Here is a 15,019-nt window from a genome sequence, read left to right as displayed (position 1 = left end):
TAAAGGGCCCCCTGACCATCAGGTCCAGTCGTGTCCGACTCTGGGGTTGCGGCACTCATCTCGCTCTATAGGCCAAGGGAGCCGGCGTTTGTCTGCAGACAGCTTCCGGGTCATGTGGCCAGCATGACAAAGCTGCTTCTGGCGAACCAGAGCAGCGCATGGAAACGCCATTTACCTTCCCACCAGAGCGGTCCCTATTTATCTACTTGTACTTTGATGTGCTTTCGAACTGCTAGGTGGGCAGGAGCAGGGACCGAGCAACTGGAGCTCACCCCGTTGCAGGGATTCGAACCACCGACCTTCTGATCAGCAAGCCCTAGACTCTGTGGATTAACCCACAGCGCCACCTGGGTCCCAGACTTGATGACTCTTGGGGGTCCCTTACAACTCTACGATTCTATAATTCAACATTGGCAAGGCGGTTGTGAGGTCTCAAATCCTGTTTTGCTCATTCTGCATTTAGAATGTATTTTGGATGCTGTGCAGTTCCTCAAATCAGGCTTTGATTTCCAAGCCGATCTGGGTTCCCTCTTCCTTCTCTTTACCTGGCCACCCCAGTTTAATGAGAATGTTGGCAAACTGGAAGGTGTGCAGAGGAGGGCGACCAAGATGGCCAAGGGTCTGGAAACCAAGCCTGATGAGGAACAGTCGAAGGAGCTGTGTATGTTTAGCCTGGGAAAGAGGAGACTGGGAGGGAACATGACAGCTGCCTTCAAATATCTCAAGGGATGCCCCATGGACGAGAGAACAGGCTTTGTTTTCTACTGCTCTGGCGGGGAAATTCAAATCAATTGGTTCTATGATTCAAATGACAAGAAAGGAGATTCGCACTAAAAGTTTGGAAGACCTTTCTGATGGCAGTGTTTGGCAGTGGAACGAACTCCCTCGGAAGGGAGTGGACCCTCCTTCCTTGGAGGGTTTTGAAGCAGAATTTGCAAGGTCGCCTGCCAGGGAATCTCGAGCTGAGATTCCTGCGTTGCAAGGGGGGTTGGACTAGATGACCGCAGGGGTCCCTTCCAACTCTGTGATTCTCTGTGATCATGTTGCTTCTTCTTCTTCTGACTGCCCGCTCTCTTTTCTTGTAGGGCATTTCCCAAGGCCTGATGGGTTTCTGGTAGCCTGCTGGTGACGAGCCGGGAAGGAGAGCATGGTTAAACACCAGCCGCTACAGTACTACGAGCCACAGTTGTGTTTGTCATGTCTGACGGGGATTTACGGTTGCCGTTGGAAACGATACCAGCGGTCACATGATGACACCACGAAGGTGAGTCGCTGGAATTGATTCTGTATTTGTTGGCAGGCTGCCACCGTTTTGAAATCTTGCAAAATCTTGTCTGTGTGAGTGTGTAAGCTGCCTCGAATGTGAGAATCTGAGAATGTGATTCATCCGTGAAGATTAAGAAACGTGGACCCATAAGGTCTGACCACTGTTGGCTGTGAAGCGAATTACTTGTGGAACTGTGTGTGAATGCCGCAGGCTCTTCACTCCTTGTCATTTTTGCTCGCAGAACTACAGGCAGATTTAGCTGATTATAGCATTTATACTCAGTTCTTCAGCAGAAAGGATTAGGCTTCCCAGAGCTGCTTACTAATGGAAGTGGTGAGACAGTCCTTGGGCTTCTGGAATCTAAAAGGCGTGGCACAAAAGGAAATGGGGTCTGGAGGGAGGAGGAAAAAAGAAAACATAGGTGCTGTTCCGTACTTACAGAGTTCTTGTAATGGCTGGTTGGACCGGAAAGATTTCAAGGAGACGGGGAGCCAACACTTGCTGGTTTTCAAGCAGTCATGATGACGAGATCCAGCAGTCTCCTTCCTCTTCCTTCCCCTGTAACCTGATGGAACTTGGCTTAGACCACAAACTTGACATGAGTCAGCAGTGTGATGCAGCAGCTAAAAAAGCCAATGCAATTCTGGGCTGCATCAATAGGAGTATAGCATCTAGATCAAGGGAAGTAATAGTACCACTGTATTCCGCTCTGGTCAGACCTCACCTGGAGTACTGTGTCCAGTTCTGGGCACCACAGTTCAAGAAGGATACTGACAAGCTGGAACGTGTCCAGAAGAGGGCAACCAAAATGGTCAAAGGCCTGGAAATGATGCCTTATGAGGAACGACTTGGGGAGCTGGGTATGTTTAGCTTGGAGAAGAGAAGGTTAAGGGGTGATATGATAGCCATGTTTAAATATATAAAAGGATGTCATATAGAGGAGGGAGAAAGGTTGTTTTCTGCTGCTCCAGAGAAGCAGGCACGGAGCAATGGATTCAAACTACAAGAAAGAAGATTCCACCTCAACATTAGGAAGAACTTCCTGACAGTAAGAGCTGTTCGGCAGTGGAATTTGCTACCAAGGAGTGTGGTGGAGTCTCCTTCTTTGGAGGTCTTTAAGCGGAGGCTTGACAGGCATATGTCAAGAATGCTTTGATGGTGTTTCCTGCTCGGCAGGGGGTTGGACTGGATGGCCCTTGTGGTCTCTTCCAACTCTATGATTCTGTGATTTATCACTGTATCTTAATATCCCTTGTAGATAGATAGTGAAATATACTCGGAGTCCTGTAGTGATTTCATGCTCTTTATTGCAGCATGTAAAACAGTGAATGAAACTTTCCCCAAAACGTCTGCTAATGAGGCAGGCCCCACAAATAACCCAGAGATGCATTTTAAACAAAAGGACACATTCTACTCATGTGAAAACACGCTGATTCCTGGACTGTCCGCGGGCCGGATTTAGAAGGCGTTTGGGCCGGATCTGGCCCCCGGGCCTTAATTTGCCCACCCATGTGGTAGATCTTAATTCTAATTGCCGCAGCTAAATTTTTTGCCATGTGTTGCTGTCACCTGGTAATCTTGGTCTGCAAGAAGGAAGGATCCTGTAGCAGTGGATAACTGAAGGATATCCCTTGTAACATCTGAGGAGAATAGATTTTGTTGTGCTTTTAAGGGCAATGATACTGTGTTTCTCATATTTTAAGTCATCCCCCAAAAATAAGCCATGACAGGATTTCAAAGGGTTGGCGAAAAATAAGACATACCCCGAAAATAAGCACTATCGCAAAGCCCCGACCGAGCGAGAGGCGAAGCCGCGGGACGCAGCAGGAGCCTCGGTGTCCCCTGTGTGAAGCCCTGGGACCCGGCTGGAGCGTCAGCGCGCGCGCGCTAACCCCCGGGACCCGGCTGGACGCAGAACTGGAGCCGCCGCAGCTTGCAGAAGCCGCTGCGAAGCCCTGGGACCCGGCTGGAGCTTCAGCGCGCGCGCGCTAACCCCCGGGACCCGGCTAGACGCACAGCTGAAGCCGCGGTAGCTTGCAGGAGCCGTGGCAAAGCCCTGGGACCTGGCTGGAGCTTTTGCGTGCGTGCGCGCTAACCCCTGGGACCCGGCTGCGAGCCTCAAAGGCGCGTGCTAACCCCCGGGACCCGGCTGGACGCGTACCTCAGGAGCCGCGGCAAAGCCCTGGGACCCGGCTGGAGCCTCGGCGCACTGTGCTTCAAGCCCTCTGACTGCAACTGAAGCCGTGCGAAGCTCCGACCCAGCAAGAGGTGCAGCTCTTCAAAGCCTGTTCTGTAAGTGCACTGAACTCTTGTTGGGCTAAAAACATTGAGCTTGCACGGTATGCATGCAATGCAGGAAAAGTTTGTGAAAAGCATGCTTTTATCATGCTTGTTTGGGCTCTGTTCTGCTGCTTTTGATCTCAGAAACCTTTCACTTTATGCATGTTTAATGCAAGCTTTAATTGCATGCAATTGCTCCCCCTCAGTGTGCTTTTGCTTGGTGCAAAAGTACAATATTTACCGGTATAACTGAATAAATGTAGTTTGCTTTACCATACTTTATTAAAAAATAAGACATCCCTTGAAAATAAGCCATGGTGGTTTTTTTGAGGAAAAAATTAATATAAGACGTGTCTTATAATATGAGAAACACGGTAGCCACAGAGCCCTTGCCTGACAAGCAAGAGGATTATGGTCTCCTGTTTCTCCCGACAGCCGTTTACAAGCGATCTTGTCTTCCTTGTCTTTCAAAATCCAATTAATATTTCAAGGTATCAGCAAGTAAAAGGCCCAGCCAGCAGTTTTTTGTTTTGTTTGCAGCACGAAGCTGTTGATTGATGGCACACCTAACTGAGTGCGCACGTGCGAGATCTGCATTATAGCACCCAGCACGTTAAATTCTTGGTTATGGGGTCCACAGACCCTTTCAAACCCTTTTCCTTAAGCAGGATCCTCCTTTGCGAACCTGGGAATGGTTACACGAGAGCGGAGGCTGCTAATAGATGCTGCCATTTTGAAGGGCTGACGCTTGGAATCCTCAAGTCTTGCTTTAAAACCAAAGCAGTCCTAAATTCTGAATCCTCTCCTGCTTCGCTGCTCTTTTGGACTTCTCAAAATCCTCTGTCGTCAGTAGGCTCTGGTTCATGAAAACCTATGTCGTAATAAAATTTATAACTGTTTCAAGAAAGAAGATTCCACCTAAACATTAGGAAGAACTTCCTGACAGTAAGAGCTGTTCGACAGTGAAATTTGCTGCCAAGAAGTGTGGTGGAGTCTCCTTCTTTGGAGGTCTTTAAGCAGAGGCTTGACAGGCATATGTCAAGAATGCTTTGATGGTGTTTCCTGCTTGGCAGGGGGTTGGACTGGTTGGCCCTTGTGGTCTCTTCCAACTCTATGATTCTATGATTCTAAGACCCTTTGTTGTATTTGCTGCAGCGGGCAAATATGTCTAGAGACCTCTGCAAAGTCCTCAAAACATCTGTTTGCTCACCTCCAGCTACAAGCCCCTATTGCACCGGTGTTGTGTAGCGGTTAAGTCACTGGTTCTCAAACTTTTTTCTCTGGGCCATGCTTTTGGAATAGGAATTACAAAATACCACACATAGAACACAACTACTTTATAACAGGGTCCTGGGATATCCAGAAAGTATAAAAAAGCATCCCCAAACTGCGGCCCTCCAGATGTTTTGGCCTACAACTCCCATGATCCCTAGCTAACAGGACCAGTGGTTGGGGAAGATGGGAATTGTAGTCCAAAACATCTGGAGGGCCGAAGTCTGGGGGTGCCTGGTATAAAATAAGGCAGCTATGTAAAAACAGGAGTCCTTTCCAAAATATAATGATAAATAAGCCTCTTTGAGTTTGTAATTAAGGTACATGTGGAATGAGAGGTGTGAGCTTGCTTTTGCCGGGTGACCTCATTTATATTAAGTCTTAATTTGAGACACATTCTCCTATCCTCATTGACACAGAGAAGCCTTTCACTTTTCCGATCGTTCATATTGGCCAGAGTTGAAAACCACTTTTCGCAGCAGTACAGCGGTACCTTGGTTCTCAAACGCCTTGGTACTCAAACAACTTGGAACCCAAACACTGCAAACCTGGAAGGAAGTGTTCCAGTTTGCGAACTTTTTTCAGAAGCCGAACGTGCTCCGTTTTGAGTGTTACGCTTCTGATTTGAGTGCCACTCAAAATTTTCAGTGATGATTTTCAGTGTTACGCTGAGGTCTGTCCGTTTTTGCTATTTACAGTGGTACCTCGACTTAGGAAGGCCATCCGTTCCACGGCGCTCTTCGTAAGTCGAAACCTTCGGGTGTCGAAGCGTCCATTTTGCGCATGAACAAAGTGCGATTTTGCGCTTCTGCGCATGCGCAGACAGCGCGCGTGACGAAAATACTTCCGGGTTTGCCGACCGTAAGTCGAAACCTTCGGAAGTCGAGGTACCACTATTTTGCGTTTTCTTTTTCGTCGCTCTTTGCAACTGCGTGGAACCCAGTTCAGCTACTGAATGATTGATTGTGTGACTGCAGTACATTGTTTACGGCTTTCATTTATGGTCTCGTTAGATAGCAAAATTCATGTCAAATTCCTGTTTTAGGGGTTGTTTTTTAAAAGTCTGGAACGGATTGATCCATTTTGCACAACTTTCTACGGGGAAGCGCGCCTTGGTTTTAGGACGCTTTGGTTTTGGAACGGACGTCCGGAGCGGACTAAGTCTGAGAACCAAGGCGCCACTGTATTGCCGAGGAAAACTGTAGAATAGCCAATGCATTTGAAGAGAGGCATGGATATGCCTCAAGTTTCCAGTGCTCTTAAATCAGGTCCCCAAACTACGGCCCGCGGGCCAGATGCAGCCCAATTGGCCCCCCAATCCGGCCTGCGACGGCCCCCGCTGCCGCTGCTCGCTCTTACGGCGGGCAGCGTGGCGGCGCACATCCAGATCGGAAAAAAGCGCCGAAAATTGTGCGCATGCGTATGGGCCTCTCCCGATCCAGAAGAGGCCATTTCTGGTGCACTTCCGGGTCGGGGGGAGGCCCCTACGCATGCGCACAAATGATTTTCGGCGATTTCCCCGACCTGGAAGCGTGCCACTGCGCCAGTAAGTGTGTGCGCGCATGCGCACGGGCGTGCACTCCCCCGCCCTCCGGCCCGCTGCGTGTGCACTCCCCTACCCTCCGGCTCGCCGGGCACCGGCCCAAAGCTGGGTAAGTCTGGGGACCCCTGTCCTAAATGCTTCGTTTTGGAGCATGCAATCACTGAAAAGCTCTCTTTTCGTGCCGATGGGGTGGCCCTACAACCCTGGGGGCTGGGACCATGCTGCAGAAATAGTGACAGGTCTCTGAGACCCCAGGTCACGACACCTGAGCTAAGCAGGCTGACGATTGGCCCTCCCTGGTCCTGCTCCTGGGAGAAGCTGTCTTGGCACAGCGCTCAAACACCTTTTGCCAGCCTGCAAGGCAGCCGCTGTGTGCTAATGCTGTATGGGTCTCTTGTGTGTAGCGGCAGTGTGCTTGTGCTGGCATGGGAAGGGAACTTTTTTCAAAGCTGTTGCTGTGTGAAAATGGTAATGGCTTGGCACCTACTTGACAACTCGCTTCCCTGCTGCATAATTTTTAGTTCTGCTTGCCTGGCTATATCGGCCGCTTGCGACCAAGTGGAAATGCCCGGACGCCGGGTTGTTTGCCTGACGTCTCCGCCATCTGGAGGTGCGAGCCTGGGCTGTTTTCACATGCCAGCCAAACACATCCCGCAGAATTCCGTTATATTTTATCAAAACGAATTTCAGGAACCCAAAAGCTGTACGGTGGTACCTTGGTTCTCAAACACCTTGGTACACAAAAAAACCTGGAACCCAAACGCTGCAAACCTGGAAGTAAGTGTTTGCGAACTTTTCTCGGAAGCCGAACATGCTCCATTTTCGTTACAGGTAGGTAGCCGTGTTTGTCTGATGCAGTCAAAACAAAATTAAAAAATCCTTCCAGTAGCACCTTAGAGACCAACTAAGTTTGTCATAGGTATGAGCTTTCGTGTGCATGCACACTTCTTCAGATACACTGAAACAGAAGTCACCAGACCCTTATGTATAGTCAGAGGGTGGGGAGGGGTATTACTAAGAAGGGTGGTGGGAATGGGTGATGGGCTGATAAGAGTGGTAAACCTGTTGATAACTGTTAATGACTGCAATTGGTCTTGCAGAAAAAAGCAAGGGGTGAGGTGCTAAGGAAAGCTTGATCATGTATAATGAGAGAAGAATCCAGTGTCCTTATTCAGACCAGGCCTCTCCATGGTTTTAAGCTTGGTAATGAGTTCCAATTCAGCAACTTCTCTTTCCAGTCTGTTCCTGAATTTTTTCTGTAATAAAACAGCTACTTTGAGATCTTGTATAGAATGTCCTGGGAGATTGAAGTGTTCTCCTACTGGTTTCTCTGTCTTGTGGTTCCTGATGTCAGATTTATGTCCATTTATCCTTTGGCGTAAGGTTTGGCCTGTTTGTCCAATATAGAGAGCTGAAGGGCACTGTTGGCATTTGATGGCATACACAATGTTAGAAGATGAGCAATTAAATAGTCCCGAGATGGTATGTTGGATGTTGTTGGGACCAGTAATGATGTTGTCCGGGTGTATGTGGCAGCAAAGTTGGCATCTGGGTTTATTGCAGGCTCTGGTACCTGTGTCCATGTTAAGTCTGGTGGTTGTATTATTGTGGGTGAGGAGTTGTTTAAGATTAGGTGTTACGCTTCCGATTTGAGTGCCACACTCCCTGTTTGAGTGTTACGCTGAAGTCTGTCTGTTCTTGCTATTTATTTTGCGTTTTTGCTTTTGTGGCTCTTTTTTGTAACTGTGTAGGAACCCAGTTCAGCTACTAATTGATTGATTGTGTGACTGCAGTGTATTGCTTTCATTTTATGGATCAATGATCTCATTAGAAAGCAAAATTCATGTTAAACCGATGTTTTAGGGGTTGTTTTTTAAAGTCTGGAAGGGATCAATCCATTCTGCAATACTTTCTATGGGACAGCGTGCCTTGGTTTTGGTACGCTTTGATTTCGGAACAGACTTCCGGAACGGATTAAGTTTGAGAACCAAGGTACCACCGAGTTGGGAAATACCGCTTTTGAGACATCTGGCCCAGAAATGGCAACTAGGCGTTCCGTTTTGGCGACTGTAACCCTGGTTCAAGGAGCCATTTGGCACCCAGATTATATATATGAATTTCTAACCCTGGCTTCTGCCACACTGTCGCTCTAGTCTGGTGCTCCTCCACAGACGCTTGCAACTCCCAGAAGCCCTAGCCAATAATGCACTTTATCACATAGCCTGGGGCTCATTTCTCTGGTCTTGCTCATGTTTCCTTCAGGCTGGAAGCAGAGGGTGCTGTCGTCTCGCCCGGCCTTTGAATTAGCGCTACACCTAACTGTAGAGGGTCTCCTCCTCTCCCCAGGACTTCAGATGGTAGTGTAGGTAGTTCCTTAGCCAGGGCCGTCTTAAGCATGCCTGGCGGCCTGGCGTGCCGGATCCCTCCGGCGCCCCCCCGCCCCATTTCCCAGCGCGGCGGGTGGGTGGGTGCCGCGCGCAGGGGGGCTGCCATGGGCACAGCTGCACTGTGCCACCCAGCCTGCCTTAGGGCCGGCCCTGGGCCAGGGGACGCTGCCCGCCCCCTGTTGCGACGCCCCTGCGTGCAGCGGAGGCAGCCCCAGGCCTGCGCCGCCTCCGGAGAGCGGCCTGAAGCCGCTGAACAGCAGAGGCGCGCATGGGGCAGCCTCAGCCGCGCCTCTCAGCGGGCGCAGCGGCGCCCCTGGTGGCCTGGTGCCGTGGCGCCCCCGCGCCACCGGGGGCGGGCCTAGAGCCGGCCCTGTCCTTAGCTTCCCATAAGAAGAAGAGTTTGGATTTGATATCCCGCTTTATCACTACCCGAAGGAGTCTCAAAGCGGCTAACATTCTCCTTTCCCTTCCTCCCCCACAACAAACACTCTGCGAGGTGAGTGGGGCTGAGAGACTTCAAAGAAGTGTGACTAGCCCAAGGTCACCCAGCAGCTGCATGTGGAGGAGCGATTACGAGTCCCCAGATTATGAGTCCACTGCTCTTAAGCACTACATCACACTGGCTCCCCATGTGGTTGGACTCCTCTCTGGCTGAAAGGCAGAGAGCGCTGCTTGAAGAATTCAGGCAATCTTCTTGGCAGTTGAGGTGCCTTTTTCCGTATCTGCCTGTCTTTGTGACATATTTTTCTTTTGAAACCTACACTCTGTTTCAAATTGTGCAGCGATAGTGTTGTAGCCTGCTGTGGATCCTCATGGGAATGCCGTGTAATATCGTAGAATCGTCGAGCTGGAAGGGACCCTGAGGGTCATCTAGTCCAACCCTCTGCAATATGCAGCTGTCCCATTTGGGGATCGAACCTGCGACCTTGGTGTTATCAGCAAAGCGCTCTAACCAGCTGAGCTATCCAGGGCCTTAAATGAGGATTGCCCCCTGTAACGGACTGGGCTGGCTTGCGATAGAACCCCAGGGTGGAAAGTGTTAAACCCAACCTCCTTGTTGAGTGACGCATTCCATTCCTGAGGGGCGGGACTGCCATGAGTTTAAAAGGAATGGGGAGGAGTTATTTCAGTTGATAGAGTTGAGAGAGGTTTTGGGAGCGGGAGCGTGTGGGTAGTAGTAGGAGATATGAGAGTGTTTTTGGAGAAGTTTATTAGAAATATATTATTCAGCCAGTGTTATCTGTAACTAAGAACATGATCAAAGAGCTTATACGCATGAAACCATTACGCATTTTACATGTCCTCTAGATTAATAAAGCTTTCTTAAATGTTACTTTGAAAACGGATGTGCCTAGTTATTCCAGTGAAGTATCCTAACTCAAGATGGTGGTGACGGTAGTGAGGAGGTTAGACTAAACCTGAGGAGCAGGAAAATAGTTTAAAACCTCAAGGTCAAGCCCAGGGAGGACAAGTGCCAGGAAGAAGGTGCCACAAAGTAGCAACAGGCTGCTGGGGGTGAACCTTAGGTAAAAAGGGAATCCTGACTGTGAGCACAAGGGGGTCCCTGATACACTTGCCGGGAGATAAAAGGGATACTGAGCCACATTATTGGGAGAACTGGAACTGCACTTCGATCACTAGCAGACCCCAAACCTAAACAGGCAGTTTATTTGGGCACAAGAAGGATAGGTGGGTTGTTTGTGAAATAACCAGTTTCCTTCAACACTCTGCTAGTGGCATAAAAAGGAAGGCACATCGCATTGGTGGGATCCGCACATATAAGGTGGGATCATCTCAAGTTTAGTGACAACGCCGGGATTGTCGTATTAATTGGTGACAACGTCCGGGGTTCGTCGCACGCCCCCCCCCACCTACCGGTAGTTTTCACTGCCTCCTGCCCTTCCTTTCTGTGGCTGCTCCACGAGGTTTCTGTTGCAGGCTCCGTAGGCAGCAAATTAGGCTTTATCGCAGCAACCGAACCTTCTCACGTCCCTCTTGAATCAGTGTGTGGGTTTATCCCCACTGCTATATAATCCCGGCATATGTGATTTCCGCCGGGAGTAGGCAGGAAAGAGACGGAAAATAATAAGAACGAACTGGCCTTTTAAGCCACTTTAATTGAGCTGTAAACCGTGCTTCTGTCAATGGTGAATCACCTCTGATTTGAAGAGGCTCCCCCCCCCCATCAGTGGCTCTACAGAAACGCTTCAAATATTTGCCCCTACCTGCAGCACCTCAGCAAAGAAGCAAATTCTTAAACAAAGTGCGGTTTTTTATAATGAATGGTCTTGGCGCAGAGGAGAGCAGGCGTTTCCTTCTTCCCTTTTCAGGATCGTTTTGCAAATGTGCCGCCGGGGATGCTCAATTGGAAAGCAGCCGTGTTCAAAGATTTTGGGCACTTCTAGATTGCTGCGTTGTCCATGGAGTTTTCTTGGCAGGGATACTGGAGTGGCTTGCCAGTTCCTTCTCCAGGTGGATCATGTTTAGTCAAAACTCTCCGCTATGACCTGTCCATCTTGGGTGGCCCTGCATGGCATAGCTCATAGCTTCTCTGAGTTATTCGAGCCCCTTCGCCACGACAAGGCAGTGATCCATGAAGCTGAGGCTCCAATACTTTGGCTACCTCATGAGAAGAGAAGACTCCCTGGAAAAGACCCTGATGTTGGGAAAGATGGAGGGCACAAGGAGAAGGGGGCGACAGAGGACGAGATGGTTGGACAGTGTTCTCGAAGCTACCAACATGAGTTTGACCAAACTGCGGGAGGCAGTGGAAGACAGGAGTGCCTGGCGTTCTCTGGTCCATGGGGTCACGAAGAGTCAGACACGACTCAACGACTAAACAACAACACTTAAAAAGTTGGGACGCGGGTGGCACTGTGTTCTAAATCACTGAGCCTCTTGGGTTTGCCGTTTGGAAGGGCTATGGTCCAAAGACTATGGTCCATGGGGTCACGAAGAGTCGGACACGACTTAACGACTAAACAGCAACAACAACAGATTGCTGCTGTTTTCAGGCGGGATTCAATTGCACGCTGGCCGGCATGTTCAAGTTGCACAATTATAGTTGACCACTCCCCCCCCCCCCAGAGATCAAACTTCTCGCAATAAGGAAAGCTATGGGGGGAAAAACCTCCAAGGAAGGAGAATCCACAACTTCCCGAGGAAGACTGTTCCATGTAAATAGCCAACACAGACCCTCTCAAGTGTTCCTATTTTCCAGCAACAGTCCTGGATTTACAGAAGCCATCCCAGTCTCTTACTTGATCCCAGAATGTCCCACTTCTCCTTAGGACATCCCTATTTTTAGTGGAGAAATGTTGGAGGGTATGGAGTTATGTGACCCCCGAGCCAAGGAGATGGTTCCGCTCCTTCCTCCTGGGCCGTGTTCAGAAAGTGGTGGTGGGGGATGAGTGTTCAGACCCCTGGGCTCTCACTTGTGGGGTGCCTCAGGGTTCCGTCCTCTCCCCCATGCTTTTTAACATCTACATGCAGCCGCTGGGAGAGATCATCAGGGGGTTTGGGCTGGGTGTCCATCAGTATGCGGATGATACCCAGCTCTACCTCTCTTTTCTTGAAGATGGACTTCTGGCAAGTGATGGACTGCACCTCACAAAAGTTGGGAGGAATGTTTTTGCCACGAAACTCAAAAACCTCATCAGGAGGGCTTTAAACTGACTTATGTGGGGGAGGGAGACAGTGGTCCTGAAGGTAGGAGTCTATCAAATGCTGAAGATGATCATCCGAATGTCAAGGACCAAATGGAGCAAGCAGCATGCAGACCTAGTGGTGGGACGAAAATATCCTTAAATAAGAGACATGGGGGAATGATCAACGGTCTTCAATGTCTGTATACTAATGCACAGAGCATGGGAAATAAACAAGATGAACTTGAGCTCTTGGTACAGCAAACTAAATATGACATAATAGGCATCACTGAAACCTGGTGGGATGAGTCTCATGACTGGAATGTAGTAATAGAGGGATACAATCTATTTAAGAGAAATAGACCAAACAGGAAAGGAGGAGGAGTAGCTTTATATGTTAGGGATATGTATACCTGTGAAGAGATCCAGGATTTAAAACTTCAAAGCCAAATTGAGGGTATCTGGGTCAAAATTAAGGGAGAGAAAAACAACAGTGATCTCATTGTGGGAGTTTACTATAGATCCCCAAGCCAAACTGAGGACACAGATGATGCCTTCCTGGAACAGATGGCCAAGCATGCCAAAGGAAGTGAGATAGTAGTAATGGGGGATTTCAACTATCCTGATATTTGTTGGATGTCAAACTCAGCCAAGAGCATAAGGTCGAACAGATTCCTCACTGGCCTTGCAGACAACTTCATTGTCCAGAAAGTGGGCGAAGCAACAAGAGGATCAGCCATTTTAGATCTGGTCCTAACCAATAGTGATGACTTGGTTAGTGGGGTAGAAGTGGCAGGATCATTAGGTGGGAGTGACCATGCTCTTCTGGAGTTTATTATCCAGCGGAAAGGAGCAACCAAGCATACTAAGGTCCAAATTCTAGACTTTAAGAAAGCCGACTTCAGAAAACTTAGGGAAACGCTGGGTGAAATCCCATGGACAGTAATACTAAAAGGGAAGGGAGTTCATGATGGTTGGGAGTTTGTTAAAAGGGAGATATTAAAAGCACAACTTCAGGCAATACCAATGAGACGGAAACATGGAAGGTGCCTAAAGAAGCCAGGCTGGCTATCTAAAGAACTTTTGACTGAGTTAAGATTTAAAAGGGATATGTACAAAAAATGGAAAAGGGGGGAAATCTCCAGAGAGGAATTCAAACATATAGCCAGCACGTGTAGAGACAAAGTCAGAAAAGCTAAAGCACAGAATGAACTCAGGCTCGCCAGAGAGGTTAAAAGCAACAAAAAGGGCTTTTATGGGTATGTCCGTAGCAAAAGGAAAAACAAGGAAACAGTGGGGTCACTCAGAGGAGAAGATGGTGAAATGCAAACAGGGGACAGAGAAAGGGCAGAACTCCTCAATGCCTTCTTTGCCTCAGTCTTCTCCAAGAAAGAAAAAAACGCCCGACCTGAAGAATATGGAGCAGATGATTCAGCAGGGGAAACACAGCCCAGAATAAGTAAGGAGGTAGTACAAGAATACTTGGCTAGTTTAGATGTATTCAAGTCTCCAGGGCCAGATGAACTACATCCAAGAGTATTAAAAGAACTGGCAGAGGTGATTTCAGAACCACTGGCAATAATCTTTGAAAATTCCTGGAGAACAGGCGAAGTTCCAGCAGACTGGAGGAGGGCAAATGTTGTCCCTATTTTCAAAAAGGGGAAAAGAGAGGACCCAAACAATTACCGCCCAGTCAGCCTGACATCAATACCAGGAAAGATTCTAGAGCAGATCATTAAGCAAACAGTCTGTGAGCACCTAGAAAGAAACTCTGTGATCACTAAAAGTCAGCATGGGTTCCTGAAAAATAAGTCATGTCAGACTAATCTGATCTCATTTTTTGACAGAATTACAAGCCTGGTAGATGAAGGGAACGCTGTGGATGTAGCCTATCTTGATTTCAGCAAGGCCTTTGACAAAGTGCCCCATGGTATTCTTGTAAAGAAGCTGGTAAAATGTGGGCTAGACAATGCTACCATTCAGTGGATTTGTAGCTGGCTTACTGACCGAACCCAAAGGGTGCTCATCAATGGCTCCTCCTCATCCTGGAGAGTAGTGACTAGTGGGGTGCCACAGGGTTCTGTCTTGGGCCCAGTCTTATTCAACATCTTTATCAATGACTTGGATGATGGGCTTGAGGGAATCCTGAGCAAGTTTGCAGATGACACCAAATTGGGAGGGGTGGCTAACACCCCAGAGGACAGGATCACACTTCAGAATGACCTTAACAGATTAGACAACTGGGCCAAAGCAAACAAGATGAATTTTAACAAGGAGAAATGTAAAGTACTACACTTGGGCAAAAAAAATGAAAGGCACAAATACAGGATGGGAGACACCTGGCTTGAGAGCAGTACATGTGAAAAGGATCTAGGAGTTTGGGTTGACCACAAACTTGACATGAGTCAGCAGTGTGATGCAGCAGCTAAAAAAGCCAATGCAATTCTGGGCTGCATCAATAGGAGTATAGCATCTAGATCAAGGGAAGTAATAGTACCACTGTATTCTGCTCTGGTCAGACCTCACCTGGAGTATTGTGTCCAGTTCTGGGCACCACAGTTCAAGAAGGATACTGATAAGCTGGAACGTGTCCAGAAGAGGGCAACCAAAATGGTCAAAGGCCTGG

The 15,019-nt window shown here is 48.6% G+C and overlaps 1 protein-coding gene across 3 annotated transcripts in view; it reads left to right on the top strand.

Annotated features, from left to right (window-relative positions):
- The window catches only part of GDPD5 (glycerophosphodiester phosphodiesterase domain containing 5), a 176,488-nt gene that overhangs the window by 66,945 nt on the left and 94,524 nt on the right, over positions 1-15,019 (top strand). For 2 of the 3 annotated variants that reach the window (XM_060273932.1, XM_060273931.1), the window contains one exon: positions 1,086-1,264. The exons of the other annotated variant lie outside the window; for it this stretch is intronic. In XM_060273932.1, the coding sequence (XP_060129915.1) occupies positions 1,148-1,264 (117 nt within the window). In that variant the 5' untranslated portion in view covers positions 1,086-1,147. The remainder of the gene's footprint in view (positions 1-1,085; positions 1,265-15,019) is intronic. 3 annotated transcript variants of the gene reach the window in all.

The sequence above is a fragment of the Zootoca vivipara genome, chromosome 4 (genome assembly GCF_963506605.1).
Source record: "Zootoca vivipara chromosome 4, rZooViv1.1, whole genome shotgun sequence".
NCBI lineage: Eukaryota > Metazoa > Chordata > Lepidosauria > Squamata > Lacertidae > Zootoca > Zootoca vivipara.
This window is presented reverse-complemented; position numbering and strand designations above follow the sequence as displayed.